The 20,221-nt window shown below is 38.6% G+C and overlaps 1 protein-coding gene across 2 annotated transcripts in view; it reads right to left on the bottom strand.

The window, feature by feature from the left end:
• INO80 (INO80 complex ATPase subunit) overlaps nt 1-20,221 on the bottom strand; it is a 70,794-nt gene that overhangs the window by 13,705 nt on the left and 36,868 nt on the right. For both annotated transcript variants that reach the window (XM_026095687.2, XM_026095688.2), the window contains exons 25-28: nt 17,431-17,571; nt 10,972-11,197; nt 5,119-5,246; nt 263-357 (exon numbers count right to left, since the gene is read on the bottom strand). In XM_026095687.2, coding sequence (XP_025951472.1) covers nt 263-357; nt 5,119-5,246; nt 10,972-11,197; nt 17,431-17,571 — 590 coding nt within the window. The remainder of the gene's footprint in view (nt 1-262; nt 358-5,118; nt 5,247-10,971; nt 11,198-17,430; nt 17,572-20,221) is intronic.

Here is a 20,221-nt window from a genome sequence, read left to right as displayed (position 1 = left end):
AACAGAATTCTGAGTTCACTAAAATTTGCTTCCGATACTCTGTTTCATAGATGACAAATTCCTAAATGCAACTGGATTCAACAGAAGCAAATCCCGGTCAGCAAACCACCACCACCTTGAACATTTGAGATAAACAAAATCCATTTGATATCATAAAATATAACTTAAGTGCAAATATCACTCAGTTGATTTCTGTTACATCTTATACCAAATCTGTACGCACATATGATTTAGCACAGAAATGCCTTATTAAATGCATTACCTGTTCTGAAAATCTGCTACCATATCCCTTCGCTCAGAAATCTTCGAAGAACCATCCAACCTCATGTAAGTATGTTTCCTATAAACCATGTACTCCTGCAAAGAACACAAGTCAGAAAAATACAGTTGCTCTTGAAATTGTTCAGTTTTGGTTCTTCAGGAAAAAGCTATAAAATGGAATTGACATTGTGGGAAAAAAAAACCTTGAAACGTCATCACTAAATACGCTATAAGTGTATGCAAGCAATACTTTATGGTAATAAAAGTTTAGAAATTAAAGTTACTCTTAATCATCTGTCAATTACTTTTTGCATCTCACATAAGCTAAGGAATAAATAGTGATGTCAGTTCAGCCTTTATTCATTTACAATTTTCCTTTCAGGGTTTCAGAGTTGGGGATGCATGTGCTGGGCTGGAGACAGTAAGATACATGCCTTTTTTCTATAAGTAAATAAATACGTAAATAAAATCACTAACTTACTTGTTTAAAGGTTTACTTTCACAAAATCAAAATTTTGACCAAATCCCAAACGGTCACTTTCTCACAAAACAAGATACCCATTGTGTCTGCTCTCTGCTGATTTTGAACAACCTGACTAGTGGCTTTGGAAAGCCTGCACTGTACGCTAACGTCTGCCCAGACTTTATCTCATTAGTAAAGAGCCTGTGAATCTCACTGCATACTAGAACACTTTGAAATGTTGGTGTGTTAATGCACAGCTCACGCCAAGTAACAGAACTGAAACCATTGCCTGGGACACAAATCAAATGGCACCAAACAGGAATGCTGTAGGCAAAGGCTTTCTTCAGTGAGGTATGTTTTTCATGCTTGGAAGTGCCTAGCACTTTCTGGTAACTGTGCAACAAACCAACAAATTCTGAAATACAGAGAAGGATCTCCAGGCTACGTAGGTATCTTTAGAGTTTCTTTGAAAAGATACCCTGTAATGTATTATCACTGAGATCCTTTGCTGATATAACTCCTATTGGTTACATTAGCTAGATGTAAATCCTATTGGTACATGTGTCTCTTTTTGAGAAGCTGTGACTGCACATGAAGACAGAAAGGGAACAGATGGTGCTTTAGCAGTAAAAACTATTAGATTCATCTTGCTCCAAGCTTCAATGTTCAGCAGATCAAGAACTGACATGCTGCGAGAAGACATGGTGGTGTTTGCACTCTAATGAACCTTCTGACAATACCACGCTCAGTTATCCTCTTCAGTTATCCTTCAGTGATCCTGTTCCTCTTTTGTTCTGCTTCACTACTGCAGGAGAGGCAAAAAGTGCTGCCATACTACAAGGAACCTGGGGAAAAAGACTGCCTAACTAAGAAAAGAAGCTTCAGTGTGAGACAGATGAAGGAGAGAAGGATAGATAAATAAAAATAACAATGTGGAAAAGGTCAAAAGTCACACTTAGTCTACCTCTACGGAATATAGCTCATGGCTGATAGGACTTTAGCACAGAGCGACAAAATTTTAAAGCAGAGAACAGCTGCTTAACCAGACACTTAGGCCCTCATTTACTATTGATTTATTTCATTTCTACAGGAGGATATAGTTGTCAATTACGCACTAGGTTACCTTTTCCCCAGATTTGATTGATCCTCTTTATATTATCATGAGGGCCTTTTCTTTCCATTTCTTTCCTATTGTGTCTATCTGCCTTTATTTTGATTCAATCTTTTAACATCCTGATTCAGTCTTCCCTCATCTCACTACTAACCATCTCTTCATTAGCAAGTCTCCTAACAAAACCTCAGCGTAAACAGAAAACAACTTCTTTCGTTCTGTCAAGTGCTTGTATCCTTACCCTAGACCTTAAATAATTCCACTAAGACACAGTTTACAAAGGAATAAACTATTCTATACCTTCAATAGTGGAATGCATGCTTTTTTCCATAAAACTAGCTTAGTAACCTAGCCTTTAGCTAATTCCTTCTTCAATTCTCCGCTTAACAGGTTCTAGTCTCTGACTCTATCCACCTTCCTACGATCAAAAAGAAAGCCTCACAGTATTTTAACAGTGCTCCTGTGAAACACTCTTTTTTGAAAAATATGTTTATTCAATAGCTTTAATTTTTTCAAATATTAACAGTACACTTCCAGTTCAGAAAAAGAAACAACATTACAACTTATACTACACTTCAGTAGTTTAGTGTTTTGATTGCTCCCAGAAATGACACGCTTTCAGCTTTGAAAAAAAGTGAGAGCACTCTGAGATCAAAGAAACTACTCAAGAACTAATATACTTGCTCCCTAACTTTAGTTGTGCAAGATACTTGATGACTGCTTATCTTTTTAGTCCCCCCAAAACTGTGGAGAATCAAGAAAACACAGAACACGATGAGGTGAAGCACCATCTAGTCCTTGACCAGCTGGAAGGACTGAGGTCACGCCACTGCTGAACTATGTCATGCAGATTTCACAGCTGAGACAAAAGGAAGAACAGACAGTAACCACATCAAGACGTACAAGTTGATAAAAACCTCCCAGCCAATAGCGAAAACCAGGCAACCATTGTAATTATTTTAATGGTTTAAAAAAAGCCAGTGATTAATCTTACGGGGATACTTACACTAGACTTGCTTGAAAATCCACTTGCTAATCTTAATTAGTCAGAGGGGTCAGCAAGTCACCAGAAGTATTAATATAGGAAAAATACATGCTGCAGAGCACCAGCAGAAGAAACTAACAAGGAAGAATGACTCCATCATGGTTAATGCAGCACCATTAAAGTTAGTGCTCTTCTGGGCTTAGACATTGCTATTTTCTCAAAAACCATAAAATGTCTTTTCCCCCTTCATTTCCCCCTTATTTCATAGTCCAAATAAAGTTCTGTGTATCTTAACACAAACAAAATTCTGTGCATCTTGGTAGCATATAACTTAAGACATTCTACTGAATGTAGAATATAATTTGGCCCCTCATCAGATGAATGCAGTGTGAACCCTGCTGAAATCACTGACAATTACTCTTACATATAAGAGAAAACAATCAGATCTTGAAAAATAGATGTGACATTAACCTAAAAAGTATGAAATACAAAGCTGCATGAAATAATAATACTGAAATTGTACTTTGCTGAAACGAAATCATTTTCCTCTTTGTATTTATATCTGCTGTTCTGTAATGGCTGAATTAAGAAGCAGTTCTTCAGCTAAAGCTAAAGCAAATAAACATAGTTTTATGACTTTATAAGCAATGTGTTTTGTGCTCTCTGCCCTGCATGCATTAGGCTAATAGGATATAGTAGCTGTTACACTGACACAGTCAAAATATAGTTAAAAGAAGTAGGACATCTTATATTCTGTCATATTTAAGTAGGTTGAGGGGATGAATTTTCATACCTCTGGACAGAAAAAGAAATCTGTTGCTATACAACTTCTGCAAAGATTTCTTTACAACCCGAGTCCTTACTTGACCTTTAGCTGGCTTAGTTCAAGCATCTGGGACATGGTGGAGGGAGGAAGTAAAAACAGAACTTTGTAGGTGACTTATTTGGGTAATAAAACTCAACAAGTAAAGTTGAGCATCCAGGAGATACTATAGAAAAAATGTTTGCTCCCAAGCCTAAAGAAAAGACAGAAGCACTAAACACTTAGCCTTATGAGCTTCATGGTGTAATGCAGGGTGTCAACAAACTTGTAACATGTCCAGCGTTTGCCAAAAAAGAGGCACAGGAAGCAATGCTAGGAAAAGACCTAAGATACAGAACAGCAGCCATGCGAGTTCTCTGCTTTTCCTCGTAGCAGGAAAAAAAAAAAGCAGTTTGCAATTTGTTACTGAGCTTATATAAACTGCTGGCCTTAAAATGCTCGTACACGTGTGATTTTGGTAGCTATTGATTCAGGCTTTTCCCCTTCTCTCTTCATTTTACTGTGGAGAAGACAGTATCCCATATAAAACACTACTTAGTGAGCCCACATACAACTATCTGCTGAAGGATCATAGGATCTTGATGTTTCAGCAGCATTGAAACTACACTGCCAAATGCAAGTATTTCCCTGCCTGCTATGAATCCACAGTCAGAAAACTTTATCACAATTGCCTCTTTGAAACTAACGTACATGAAGTCTCCTGTTCTCTTACTCAGAATTACTCAGTCATAGAAGTCATAGACTTTTTTTTTCTGAGGCACACTCAGGATATTTAAGCAATGAGTAATAACTTAACTGTTAATTATTTTCCTATTTAATATGCCAGAGAACCTCTTCACTAATGTCTACCAATCTTTTGCATAGGAATAAAATGATACAAGGAAACAGCAGAAGTCTGTAAAATTACAAGCAGCATGAACAGTGTAAAATTAATCACTGTTCTCCACCTTCCTTCCAATACAAGAGCACATATTGTATCTAGTTTCGTATCAAACAAAACTAGAAGGAAGCAGTTCAAAACCAGTGAAGAGTGGTGTGATTAAGCTGTGAGACCCCTTGCCACAAGGTAGTACAAATTACAAAAATTTACAAAAATTCAAGAGGCAACTGGACACTTTCATAGAAGAAGAATCCACTTAGGATTACTGAATATACAGAAACCACAGCTGGCTCACAAAGTCCTTGAGCTGCAAATTGCTGGAGGCTGAGGGAATAATCAGGAAGTATCACTATTCTTATACATCTTCCCCTAAGCATCTGCTTTTGTACACTGGAAGCATGACGCTAGGCTGGACCTTTTGTCTGACTTTGCGTAGCAACTCCTATATTCTCATATTAATGCATTTACTGTGCATCTGTAATTACAATAATTTTACATCAGGTTTGCTGCATCCAAATTACAGCATTTTCTCCAAAACATTGTTGCTAAATCTGCAGCTTCAGAATTTGCCTCCTGTAGGCTACAGTTCTCCTACCTCCAGTAAGTCAATCATCCGTGTCATCTGAGAGTAGATAAGAACTCTGTGTCCTTGAGATTTCAGACGTGTCAACAGAAGATCAAGAGCATGAAGTTTCCCACTATCAGTGATCAGACTCTCTTTGTCTAAGAAGAAATGGAAAAAAAGCAGATAACTAAAAAAGCCCAAACAGCAGCATATAACAAATTAACTTCTAAGTTCAGTAGCATTTCACTGCATCGTAATCTCTAAGGTGATGAGCTGTGATGAAAGAACCCACAAGATCCCTTCTTGCTGACATTTATAATCACGCTGCAGACAGTAGCCTTTGTTAGCTGGAATGAGAACGTATGAATATACCTGCTTGGCAAAATCTCATCACAGGCTGATCTTGTCGTGAGTATGAGCTTAGTCCATTTTTAAGCTATCTCCTCCTTCTAAGGGTTCATCCTGACCATGTCAACAACCACAACATGCCTTCATATTATAATTTGGCACTTTAAGGTTTTCTTTTTCCACGTTAACATTAAGTTGTGTCTTTTGCACATTTCCTGTTACCTGTTGCTGAGCTTTAGACCTATTCTTCACAGATTTAGTTTCAAAATCAAACCTGCCACCAACACAGAGAGAAAACAATTTTCTAGGTCACTGTAAGGTAAGAGCCCCTCGACGGTGCTGCCTTAACTCTTCTTTTTCTTCCCTGTCCTCCATTTTTGGTTTTCTATTTGTTTTAAGAAATGTTTCCCAATGGCAATTTTTAAAGTCACTTCAGATCTTACATTTCATGTCCTCTCTATTTCAGCACTGCTCATGAAGTATTTTCCAGGAAGGAGAGCTTCCTGTTTGTACATTCTGTACATAAACTTCAGTAAACAGTATGTTACTGTTGAAAGAGGATGACGAGAAATTTTCTTCCAAAAAATTATCTCTTGGAAAGGCCTCTGATGATTCTTTATTCTTTGGGATGCCTGAATTTAGGTTTACAGCCAAAACGGAAAGTTGACAACTGCGGATGGTGTAGGCTAGTACAGAATCCAAATATTTTCAACACGTCTAGCAGGTACCATTCTCTAACGTCTAGGAGGCAACATTTCTGCACACTTTTTATTGCACAGAATGAATTAACTGATGGGATGAAGAAAATCCAATTTTCTGCAAGGCACTTAACACAGTATTGTACCATATTCTGATTTAAAAAAATGGTATATACCAAAATTACTTAGTTAATCCGAGCAGCATGTATTTCAATATAGCTAAAAACAAGATCATACTAGTGGAAAAGAGATCTATAGATCACACTTGGAAAACGGTGCTTCTAAGAAGGACTTATGAACAGGGTGGGCAACCAAGTCCATGACCGTCCAAGTGCAGTGATGTGGCACAGAGGGTAAGTTCGATTCTTGCATGTACAAGCAGGGGTTTACTGAGAAAAAGCAGCAAGGTAGCTCTTCTTGTATACTTCCTTCAACAGATCATTTTGAAATAACATGTCTAGATTTAGTACCCACTTTCAGAAAGGCTGTAAAAAAGGGTGAGGCATTCAGGAAAAAGGTTCCACAATCTCAGCATCTTAAAAAAAAAATCCTGCAGTGAGGGAGTTAAGAAACTCAACCCATTTCAATTTTTCAAACAGCAGTTTCCAATAGTCAAGTTTCCCCTGTGGGACCAAGGTTCCTAACAGTAGAAAATATCTCTACACTAAACAGAGAAAGGCATAGCATCCAGGGACTTATGTTAAAACTAGATCTGTAAAAACAAGGCACACATCACGCTCATCCTTCCCACAGTGCAGAAAAACTATCCCACAAAAGTTTTACCCAGAAATGTGGTGAATTCTTCATCTGTTGAGTATTTCGATTAAGATCGCTCTCAAAATTATATACTTTAGCTTCTATACAAAATATGGCCTTAATTCTGGAATTATTGGGATCTGTGTTAGGACATCAGAAGACGCAGCCACAGTACTGCTTTCTGAACTTCAAAACTGCGAGCTGTCAGTACTGCTTAAAATTATTAGAGATTATATTTGCACTATAAGCTAATGCTGTGAATGTTTTCTCCTTTGATAAATTTAGAGCAATGTTCCTGGAACTCATCAATTAAAAAAAACAGGCAGAAGAGCTCTGCTCTTTTTTGCTGGTCAGCCTATCTAGACATTCAGTGCTTTGCTCTCCCTTTTCCACACAGATCTCATCTGATAGTGATGTTGCTGCCTTGCCAGGAGTGAGCACCACATCACTGCTTGAATCATTAGCAACTACCTCAGGGAATCCATCACCTACAGAGCCAAGCCAAGCAGATGCTGTAAGGCAAACTCAAGATCACAGTTCAGGCGGGCATTTGTTTTAGATGCAACATAATATATAATGGCACACTAAACTCTGAAACTGAATACAGTCTCAATTACTTAGGCATTTTTAATAATTTCAAGCATTCTTCTAAGGAAGACAGAACTTTGAGCTTACATAGTTAAATGACAACAGAAATGGCATAGGGTTATTTGGTTTTAAAATACATTTATGTTACATCAAAAAGTCTGCACAATAGGAATCTTTATTCTCTTCACTAAATGTCATTTTTTTCTTTAAATGATAAGCCATCACATTTTTCTTTTATTCTAACTTGTGAGCTTGCTATTTCAGAACGAATTAAATAAAAGGAGTAATGCAACATGAAAAGTCTAGATATACATAACAAATTAATATGATTACTAACCAAAAGCCATCTGAATGGAAGGAAACAGAGAAAACAAGCAGGGTCTGTTCAAAAGTCAATCTGGACTGACTCAGATAAACATACTAGCAAAAGTTTCCAAAAGAAAAGTCATTCTGCTTTTCTCGCATACTCTTTTTACAAGCATGAATAGGTAAAATGAAAGTTTGGTAACTGGAAATGGTGTGTGTCCTTTGCTACTGGTCTCCATTGTATAAGTAACTTTTTAAATAGCACTATAATGCAAATTACAACCGAAGGACGACTTTGCAGACAGTCTTACAGTCCTGAAAGTTAGCAACTTGTTAACAATCCAGTTTGTCTAAAATCCTGGCATCAGAGCACTGCTGAAAAAAATTCTGAGGAAAACAAAACAGAACTAACAAAAAAGATTTATCATTCCTGGAAGAGAAAACATTTGACTTTAGACTGGCATCTTTAAGCATGCTATCTTGATACCATTGTGTTTGCCAAGCTCAAAAGCTTTTGTATGCTTAAAGCCTGCCACCTAGTGCTTAAAAAAGGCAAATTCTGTAAAACCTTTACAGAAAATACACCTCTTTATTCATGCTGTCTTCAGAAAACATGACAATTAGGTTGGGGGGGGGAGGGAGTGTCTTCCATCTGCAGTTTCTCTCACTGCTATTTCTCATCCCCTTTTACCCTGGGAGAAAAAAAGCTGTTTGCTTGATTTTAAATGGGACTTCCAAAATTTGCAATTCTACATTTTTGGTTTTTAATTACCACTGAACAATTCCAATGACAATGTCTTTTAATTTTATTTTATTTTTAATAGCATCATCAAAGGAACGGCATTTTTAATAAAAACTTTTCAACCAGTCATGAGATACAGATCCTGGACTGCAACAAAAAATTCCCCCTAGGATGCAATCTTTGGGTTCTTCTTCAGCACAGCATGCAATAAACGTGAGACAACCAGAGCAAATAGCCAGTAACTGTAAAATCACATTGTACTGCTTCAGTCTAGGGAGAGAGAGAGAAAAAAAGCCCTACTCTAGGCACGCAGGGATATGGACATAAATTACCTACGAGGGGATACTACAGGATACTATGGCCTGGGAAGAACAGTCACAAATGATTATGATTCAAAATAACCCCAGTCAGGAGCTCTGGCTGATGACTGTAGCTGGGCTCCCAGTTCTCTGGAGAATGCGAAAAAGTGCCTCTGGACATGCAAAATGCAGAGGGAAGAGAGATAAAGTCTGGGTTCCAGCTGACACCCCTGGTCCCCCTCCCAGAGCTCTGCACAGCACAATGGGGTCAGTGAGGAGCTAACTGGCTCTCACAGTAAACAGCCAGTGAGGCCGGTGCTTTTTATCGATGCTAAAAGGACTCAGACACTTCCTGCCATTTAATCCAGGACCATTTTTCTTTCAAAGAACAGGAAAAGCCTTAAGAGATTCCCACAGTGATCGCAACCAAGCCTGCTGCCAGGGCACTGGGAAGGCTGAGTCTGAGAAAGATCAGGGTTAAGAGAGAGAGGTTTCCCCTTTGCTCTTGTCACCTATTCACCACACACCTTCACACCTACAGCTTCATTTCACACTTGCCAGACTTCAGCCTTGTAAATGGCTTCTTCAGCTTATCAGTCACTTTCTATAATGCACTGTGCCTGCTTCTAAACGTATAAACACAGCTGTTCATTTGTGGTATCTGTCTTCTCCCCTTAGAATAAGTTCAGGTTTGAATGCTACTTCCCACCTAATTAAAACACAGCTGTATCAATCTACTTTTGTATCTGCTTTTAATTCCAACGTACCTCAAATTCCACCAGCTTTACATGCAGCACTCATCCCAGCCATATTTTCAATCAACTTCTGTACTGAGCTCTGACAATCTGTCTTACCTTGCACCTATACACTCATTCCTTTAAGTTTCTTGTAACCCATCTTTACTCCTTTATAAATTTTTGCTGATAACAAAGTCATCAGCCTAAAACTGAGAAGTGTTTTGATGAGAATTCAGCCCTCTCTCGGTTCTATGTCAGCCATAAATATTTCCGCTTTTCCTCCTTTCTCCATCCATGCCTTCTACCTGATTTTATCCCTTCACTATTTCCCTGTAGTGACTCATCTTCTGTTTCCAAATAATTGAAAAGTGATCAAATACATTCCTGACAAAATAAAACTATATAAAATCATCAAATATCATTAAACATTAAACTAGCACAAACTCAGCAAAAACAGTTCCTCTTCAAATGACTCCAAATACTTATGAGGTATCTTCTTAAACCGGACTGTAGCAAGCAAAAGGCCATTTTCCTTTTACTGTGTTCACTTCCCCCGCCAAACATCCTTGACCCAAAAGGGTCTGGGAATAACTTAGGATCTGGCAGTGTAAGCTGTTTTTCCTCTTGGCTATCTCTCAGATCTCTAGTGCTTTATGCAGAACTCTGTTCACTCTTCAGGACCATCTTCCGACAAAACTAGAGTATGTCCGGCCCACGAAAGTCACTGCAGTATTGGTAACCAAATTCTAACTGATCTTGCATTACTTTAGTCTAATTCTCAAGAAAAAAAATGAAGTGTGTTTTCTGTATTATTACACTGGTATCTTTTACTACTTTACCAAGAAATATGAATAAGTCTTCTTTATTCCAGCCGAAATTCAGTAAATCCCTTATGCCTTGTTTTCCAGGCCAATTTCCTCTGATCTTGGTCTCCAAACCCTTCTTTCTCAGGACAGACTGCCACAAGTAGTATTTACCCTTCCATTAGGAAGGCCAACAAAAGATCTCTTAGGTCATTACCAAGGTCTTTCAGCACACTAGGAGGAGGAAAGAGAAGACTGCTGTTTTTCTCGCAATCCTCCCATCTCCAGCCTCATAGTAGTATTCAGTTGTGAGATTAGTCTGTGCTTTAGCAAGCAAGACCATCTCTTTACAGTCATTTTGAGGGCTGAGAGCTACAAAAACAGGGTGGTAAGCATTAGAAAAGTTTTTATCAGAATTATTCAATCTTCATTGACAGCTTTATCCGAGACAACAAAGGATATGAAGTCACAGTGTATTTTAAGATGACAGGGTTAATTTTCACTCATGAGGAGAAAGGAAACCCTCACAAACACCATGACCACCAAAGAACAGATGTCCTTATTTATCTTGTCTCTAAGCTATTCCATGACAAACTGTAAGCTTACCTGGTATCCTGATAAAAGACCAGCCATTCTGAGGTCTGATTCCCAACAGCCCTCCTGGATATTCTGGGAAGAACCGGGAGCACTGCTTCAGCCAGTCAGCTGCTAGTTCGGGGGCTCCATTGAGCACGCACTGCTTTGCTTCTAGACTTCCTCCTTCCTTTAGTGCCCTGCACTCATATTCTGCACTTTGATCGTTGCAATAGAATTCCAGCGGCACAGCAGTTACCTACAAGTGCAATAATAATCAATATTCTCGTTCACAAATTCTCCCTCATCCTCATTCCCCAAATCCCCCGTTCAGTTACCTTCCCAAACGTTCAAATTTTAAAAGCTAAATCATTACTGACATGTGCAAATGGAAAACAATCATAGACTGACTTAAAATAAGAAAAGCTGTGACATCTCACCACCCCACAAAAAAGCCGTATGAATGATTAGTTGTGGACTACTTTCCTTTTGATAAACAGTGGCTTGTGTCAGCTGCTGTGCAACTGATGGCAAAGCTGAGAGTAAGGAACATTATCTTTGCTGCACATGTCATTTTGTCTAGACTTGTTTTTTAATTTTTGCCCTTCACAATCAAGTCTTTACCTAGCAGAAATGAGATTTACAAATTGTCCTTGGCAGAAACTCATGGTATAATTTAAAATTAGGAAGACACATAAGTTAGGAAGGAAAAAAAGAATGAGGAAACGGGCACATTCTGGAGGAGCGCACTCCTCAGGATTGACAGCTGACCTGAACAGAGGTGGGCCACAGAAACAGAGCCAGTGAGTGTAGCATGATCTGCTGTTTCTTACAACCATTCTACGAATTCCTCGCCCCATTACCTACTTCATTATATACAACCCAACTACATAGGCTAGTGTTGCAAACACAGGAAGTCTCATTTTATGCCATATGAGTTATCTTGGAACATTTCCATCACTCCCCCCCGCCCAAACCTGGACAGAGAGTAGAAGATACACGTTAGTCAAACAGCTGTATGCCCAGACGGCTGTAAAATCCCTGAGTAAAGAGTCTGTTCCAGCCAACAAGGCTGCCCTTTGTACGCTATATAGTTTTCTCTTATCTCTCCCTTACCAGGGTAACAGACAACTTGAAGATGCCATCCTGTGCTACAGATAACTGCAAAGAGCGCACACATTTTGACTACTGACCAGTGAAGAGCAAAGAATCAAGATGAATGTAGGAAGTCTCCCATCAAGGATACATCTCATCCAGAGAGACAAGGAATGCGGCACTACATAATCTGATGTGTGCTCTTCTTTTACTAGATGGAGGAGAGGGTTGGAGCCTTAAAAATAGATCTGTAGACACAATGATCTGTGAATTTCTTTCATTCTCTCCAACCCACTGGAGTAATAAAAACCAAAAAGAGTAACAGACAAAAGCTCTGACATAGCAGGACAGTCTGTTCTCCTGGGTTCTTCCTGAGATCCTTTACCAAGAGTTAAACCATACAATCCAAAGCAAATGGAACAATTACACTTTCACTCACACAAATATACAATTCACCATCTAACACAAAATTCTTTACAATAAAAGGCAGCCTGCCAACTTCTTCCTGTCTTTTCTGAATATAGGTCTGCTTTGGGCCAGAGTTCTGGGGTAGGCGTTTACATAAGCTATTTATAACCCAGTTTGCAGAAGAAAGATAGTAGAAACTTCAACATACTATCAAGAGACCTAGAAATGTGTTGTCAAGAGACCTAGAAATGTGTTGTAAACTCCCTTAAATTACACATCAAAACTAAATTTAGTATTAACTTTACAGTATGTACTTAAAACACAGAAGAGTTAGGAATTCGTAATGCTTTATTTGTAGGTTTCTTCACTGATATAGGAAGCAAATATATCACTACTTTATAAGCAACAGTTTCTGTATTTTAGAAGTAGAATTAAAAAGATTATTATCTGTGTAGATTCATGTATGTTAGAAGCACTACTATGAATCTTAACAGTCTGGAGAATGAACACATTAACTAAAAGACTATGAGAAATAATGTGACAAATAAAATAGGAATATAGATAAAAACAACTTGTTAAAGTTTTCACATTCTCAAAAAAGATGCAGAGCTGCACAGCAAGAAGTGCTAGAGAAGTCTGTAGGCTTTGATGGTGAACAGTAAACAGCTGAGTTTCTGGAGAATTAGAAAGGCGTGCGAATTTGTTTGATAATGGGACAGCTGAAACATTAAAGACAGCAAAAACATTATCTTTGTACTGCAGCTGAAAAGTTTTTATGTTTTTGAAGGGGGGTTTCTTGTTCTGGCTTACTCTGGTATGACATAACTGAATCCTACATACCGAGAATTTTATCGCAGCACACATATATATACACATACACATATATGTGAATGTGAATACACATATATGTGGTGCATGTGTGTGTGTGTAATATCATGCAAAGGAAAAGACAGAATTTTAATAGCTTACCTAAATGATAAGCAGTAACATAATTTAAATGTCAACAATTTTAAAGATTCTTATTGTACCTTAGAATTGTAAGATGAAGGTGACATCTCATACCTCAGAACAGACTGCCTGACATCTTAGATGCTGGTTAATCCTCTCAACTTTTACCAGTTAATTCAAAGTAAAACGTATTAACCAAGATCATTTTAATTGAAAAGATCGTGGCCTATCCCTTTTCCAAAGGAGCTCTGTTCCTTATAGGAGACATAGGAGACATATATATCTCACAGACAGTTATCTTTGCAAGGTCCAGTATCTTGTTTAAACCGATTCTTGAGCGCAATTACAGTACATATTGAAGCAAAAACAAAAAAGCATGAAAAATCTTAGCAGTTACGAGAAATTAATTGTTTTGCAAGATGGAAAGAGTTTTTTTAAGCCAGACTGGCTTATAGGTCTATATGTAGTGTCACATGGAATACTGCAAAGTGAAAGGGACTGGGTCAAATACAATTTTGTATACATTTCCACTACTTCAACTTACTCTATGTTAGAGTTAAAGCTGTCTCGTACTGCCATCTGCAGTCAAAGCATAGGACTGTCTTTTGTGCAAGTGGATAAAGCTTCTCACAATTCAAAATTCAAACCTTGTGGCCTGAATGACTGATGTGGGACGCAAACCATGGTAGAGACTTACACTGTTTCTTTTAAGGGACATTATTAACCCTCAGACTTCTGTTCACATCTATACCGGACAGACTGGAACAAATACATTTTCTTCCATGGGCAACCTGTCATATTTATTTTCAGGACACCTAGGAGTGATAGCCACTACAAACAAAACAGAGCAAACAAATATCTAATACAGAAATGTGGCTCATCTAATGAAACCAACACGGAGATCTGAATACCAGGATTTTTATAAGAAAAATAAAATCACATTGTAAAATTCTACAAGCTATATCTCAGTAATGCTTTCCCTGAAGGAAGAGCTATTAGGAGACAATCTTGAGATGAACTGTGTGTGTGCTTCAGAGCAACCTCCATATTAACAGGAACAAATCTTCCCACATAGGAAGTACACCTGTGTAACAGTGACTAACCTCTGAGAACATAAGACTATCTTTATCGTCTTTTTTTTTTTTTTTTAAATGCGCACGCGCGCGCGCACACACACACACACACTTTTAAAATACAGCTCTACATCTTTTACATCACCTTACAGGAAAAACCAACATAACTGTAATGGACAAATATTTTCCATTCAAGCTGGTTTATGCTTCTACTCTCTTTTTTTCATGGAGCAGTTGTTTTTTGTCAGGCTTTTTTTGTGGTTTTATTTATAACAAAAGGTAAGATGAACCTGAGTGCTAGACTCTCATGTATATCAATGCATTTTTTTCAAATAGACTGAATATAAGACTCGCAGTTCAGAAATACACTAAAAAAAAACAATTAAGGTGGTAATACGTTCACATATCCTTCTCTCCCTGAATTCAATGACTTAGTTCAGGGTAATTTAAAAATGTTTCCTGCATTTAGGTCCATGCAAAGTTAACCCTATGGACACTGTACGATGTCCAGAGGGACTTTGCACTGCACTACGTGTGACACTGGGATCTATTAAACTGCTAAACTAAAACGAACAATAATACATTGGACTGAATTAATCAGCTTTCTAATGAAAATACAAGTTCAATCTTCCAAGTTACTTTTTTGTGATTGAAGCCTATCTCTATTCAGAAAAATTGCCTGTAAACAGATACAAAAACCCCTACAGCACTGAAAACCCTTCTCACCACCAATCCTCCCTGCCCCCCCCCCCCAATTTTCCCAGAGCTGCCACATGAAAACATACTCCCATTCCCATCATTTGCTCCATTAACTTCCCAAAATTCATCACAGGTCAAACAGCAACAGAAGGCTATACTTTCTGGAAACACTGGAAACATATGTGCCCTTTCTGCTGCTTCAGGTCTTGTACCTTCCTTCTAAAAATTTCTAACACGCATAAAATTAAGTATTTGTACTCCTTGAAACAAAAAAACGTGCCTCCACTTAATCATTTTTTTACATCAGCCAAGCCAAAACAAACAACTTTTATTTGCTAGGATAAAAGTCAGATATGATCTCTCTTCTCCCTTCCCTTTCCCTTATCACCACCCTAGTCTTTTAGCTCAAGCTCCTTCTGTCTTTCTAACATACAGGAAGCATTTGCCATAGCTGCGTTAAGTAATGCAACTCCAGCTACACAGAGCTGCAGATTAAAGCGATCTGAAGGAGCATGGGGTTCACGTCTACTTTCAAAATAACTGCTTGTTCTTGAACAGGTAGTACGCAGCGACTGGGAGGTGACAGGCTATTCTGAGAAGCTGAGTTGGATTCCTGCCCCTAGAGCTGAAGGCACAGACGAATTCCCTCCAAGGGGCAGCACACAGGTGGGAAGTGCTATCTGCCATCCTCCCTTCTCCGGAGGCCAATGCATCATTACCTACACAGCCACGTTTGACCAAGCCTACAGAAGTAACATCAACACTGATTAAAGAACAGAACATCTGGGTAGCCTGATAATAAAAGTCTACTATTAGCCTATTTTTGCATCATTATTACTATTAATATTCCTCTTTGAATAATGGGAATTTTATTGGCCTGCTATTGCTTCAAAGTAATTGGAAGCAGATGTCCTCATTCTTAGCCTCACTGATGCCAAGTTTTCACTGTATTTCAGGTAGGATTTTTTCCCAAGAGCAGGTGATTGCCTGGGACTCCTGGGTATGTGATAATATGTGGAAATTTTCATAACTATAAAATTATTTATTCCTTGCAAGAGAGTGAAAGCTTTTCATATTTTATTGGACCATAAAACAATGCAAGACAAGTCTGTTGTATTCGTTATTGTTTGTAGATTTGCAGTTTCTCATTTAGATTCCTTCATCTCCAATTTCCTAAGCTGAGAACAACAAAGAACTACACAGTAAAGAGAAAAAAATAAAACAGAAAATAATTCAAGACAACTCTCTCCCAAATTGACTATGCACTGCCTACCTGGTGATGCACAGCATCAGCTTGCTCATACTTAACAGGAACAAGGATGTGCCTAGCAGTCAGAGATGTTTTTGCAGAACTTTACTTCTGTATTTCACCCAGCATCCTACAGAAACTACATATTTATCTTACTTTTAGCTGTTTCCTCAAAACTGAAGTTCATCCAGGCAACTAGGAGAAACAATATTCAATAGTTCACCTTCTGCCAAAAGCCTGGGTCAGAACCTCCTCTTTACAAAAGGTTATTCTGCAGATGGAAACTCTCCATAGACATGCTTATCTATTACGAGGTCACAAATGGCAGATTCAAGCCCAGATTTGAATCACGAGTACATTTTGCCCAACTTCACCAACATGCAGTAAAACAGAATGAAAACAGCCATACACTTACGAAGATGCCTTGTATCAGTCCAGCAAACTTCAGCAAAAGTAGTTTCAAAATTCAGTTACTACTGAACAGACAACCCACAGCAGTGCCACTTAATACTGAGAAGATTTAGAAAATACCAGCTCAAGTAATCCTCGCATATTGGAATTCAATGTTTCCTTTTTGGAGCCAACGACAGAGACTGAACACTCTTCAAAAAAGCATTTCTCCTCAGCCCCTTTTTGTCAACAAAGCTGCCAAAAATTCTCCCCATCCTATTTATATACCAAGCCTACATCCTCTTCAGATTACATGGGAATAATCTATTTGGCAATCTGTTCTATAATTTTACAGCTTTTGGTATTAGGAGAGAAAGTGAAATCTAGATATCTCCAAACTACTCCTGTTGGGAGCATCTTACTACAACTTCCCTTTTCCCATCAGTACACATCACAGTCATTTCCCCTATGAAAAAAGCTCTATAGAATACAGTAGCAAAAGGATATCCTTACAACAGTTTTACCCAACCACAAGAAAGTAATAGATCATTCTGTTCCTTAGACACAATTCTAAAAGAAGACTTAAAACACAATAGAAAATATATAATTTACAACTTAACTTGGACTTACCCGTGGACTGGCTATGCACAGGAAGGATGGCAGCTCAGTCACCTGGCAGCACCGTATACATGAGGTAGCTGATCTCCTTCGGTGTATGACATGATCTGAATAGCCAGTAACTGCTTTACAGTAGCTACTGAACACAAGGTTCTAAAAACAAAATTAAAATTAAGAAGTTACTATGCCTATAAAGAGAAAATCCTCTGAAATCATACAACCATTCATAGTAAAGAATGACAGTGCACATTCACCAAATATTTCCCTTGGAAAGAGGAAACTCTACACATCTTCTGCAGTGACAGTGTACAGGATCTTTGTCTAATTATCAGAATATTCAAATCTTCAAATGGTTGAAAACAGAACAGCCAACAGTCATCCTTAGCCTTTATGCTCAGCTGGAACTGGAAACAAGTTTTTCCTTCTTTGAACCTTTTGACCTAAGCTTTTATGATGAAGGAAGTACAGGAATACTCTAGTAGGTCTACTTACACTGTAGTGTGGGTAGTAGGTCTACTCTCACACTGTTTTCAAGATACTCCTTTATCTATTCTGCATGGGTAAAAAGAAATTTGGAAGGGAAAAGAATACAACACTAAAGGAAACTTGATTGCTATCCTTGCATTTTCATCTATTTCAACCTTTTCTTGCTTTCCCATGCAAGACAGCCTCGAATTTTATCCTAAAGGCTCTCAAGGCGCTGGCATGATGACTGACATTCACAAACGCACACATGTACAAAATCTGGAATTTGCCACATATATGTCAGTGTCCTTCTGACATTAAAAAAAAATATACTGACTCAAAATTAGGGATATTAAGATGACACTTCAGTTCAAATAAAGAAGATCTCTTTGAAGGTGCTCAGCTCCATGCAGAAAAATAGCAGAAAACTGTTTTCTTCCAGTTACATCAGTTACTATTGTAAGTATCTGCAAACAATGAAGTAAACTGCTTATAAATCAAGCCATTCTTGCTACTTTTTATTCTGTCTGCCTCTTCTACACAGAACATAGCAATCAGCTGCTACGAATATAATTATGATTACAGGAACATGAAACCATTATTCTGAAAAGCACAGGAAACGAGCAACAAGGAAAGAAACACTAAGAGGTATACCTCTTGCTGCCATAGGGTCACAGGATGTGCCCTACTGGCATTTCTAGCAGTTCATTTAAGCTAAGTACAAAGTAAACATAATCTAAAATTTCAGCTTAGCTCTGTCCCAGTTCCTAATGCATCCAAATTAACTGCATGTTATTGTTACTTTACAGAGCCTCCCAATTTTTTAAAACCCCAGTGTTTGAGGTTCTAAACATCAGGCCACATGATAGAAGCAGACATGTTGTAGATATCACACATTGGATACACATATTCATGCATGTGTGATAAGAAAATGCTAGAAAACATCCACAGCAGTAGGCTGCTAAGATGGACCACGCATCCTTGATCACTTCTGCTTCCAGATGTAGATGCACTGGGCAAGATGCAGATGGCTAACACATAGATGAGACCACCAGCTAAAATTCACATGCCATCAACAGACCTTTCAATTGATACAGTTAGTTCACAGTTGTCCTGTCTGCCCCCCATCCCAATCACAAAAGGAAAACAGTATAATGAGAATTACATTATATGCAAGAGAGACAAGTACTCATAGTCCAGTATTTTGGAACCTACAGACAACAGAGATAAATAGTCTTACTATACGTAAGTGCAAGCACCACCTATGAAATACATTCAGTCAATCCTAGCATGTAAGTGCCACTACCAGTAGGACTTGCGGTCTGGAGCTGGCAAAAAAAAATTCATACTCTCTGACTGAACGTCTGCTCTTCAGTGAGCAGAAAGAAGCTGACAAAAGACTTTCTCCAACACTTGGCAAGGCTAAAGCACAGGTCAAAGCTTGGGCTATACTGGGTAATGTGAAGTGATCCCAAACATTGACTCTTACTTGGCCAGCACTTCAACAGTAATGCTGGCTTAAGCAACAACAGCTTCCACTCGTTCACTGCTGTCCCTGCATGCTGCCATAGCTGTCTGCACATATTAAGAAGCTGACTGAGATGAAAACAAACCCTTGCCCCTCCAGCCCGGGTTAGTTCCGGGATCTTCGCCACTCAGCGGAACAGACTAGTTGTGTGGAAACAGCACAACGGGCAATGCAGGGCTGGGATGCTAACACTGGCTTACTCACCCGAGTACCAGAAATGGTGGTGATGAAGCACCAGGAACACGCAACTGGAAGGTGGACCAACTCTTCCAGCACCAGCAAGACATTCTTAAATTAGCTAAGGTATCCTGAAATCTCCCATAGAGTATGGTTCCACAAGACACTAGGAGCTGAATTAGTAGCTTGCTGCTGCCAAAAAAGATGAGTAGTCCCTTCCCCACTTCCCATCACATATTTGTGCCATTTCTTGTGCTAGCTTTATCACCCTCATACTCCTCCGCAAGCATATTTAGCTACACATATAACCAGAGAACACATTCAATAGACACAAGAATAGAAGATATTCTGCAGTTTCTCATGGAGGGATCTCAGAATGTAAAAACTCACATCAGAGAGGGCAAGATTCAGTGGCTGGGAGGAAAGAAGGGTAGGTGGGGGCCAGAGAGGAAGTGTGACTTCTCTCAGCAACAACAAGCTGTTAGATTGACTCAGAACAACTGTTTTAGCTTAAAGGGTGGCCCAAGGCCCATAATCTGAGGATACAGTTGATTTTATGGTGAGCAATCAGTGTTGTGTGCAGTGACATGAGGTTTCCAGTTGAGTCTTACAACAGCAGGTGCTGGCACGCTG

This window comes from Dromaius novaehollandiae, chromosome 5 (assembly GCF_036370855.1).
Source record: "Dromaius novaehollandiae isolate bDroNov1 chromosome 5, bDroNov1.hap1, whole genome shotgun sequence".
In the NCBI taxonomy this organism is placed as follows: domain Eukaryota; kingdom Metazoa; phylum Chordata; class Aves; order Casuariiformes; family Dromaiidae; genus Dromaius; species Dromaius novaehollandiae.
This window is presented reverse-complemented; position numbering and strand designations above follow the sequence as displayed.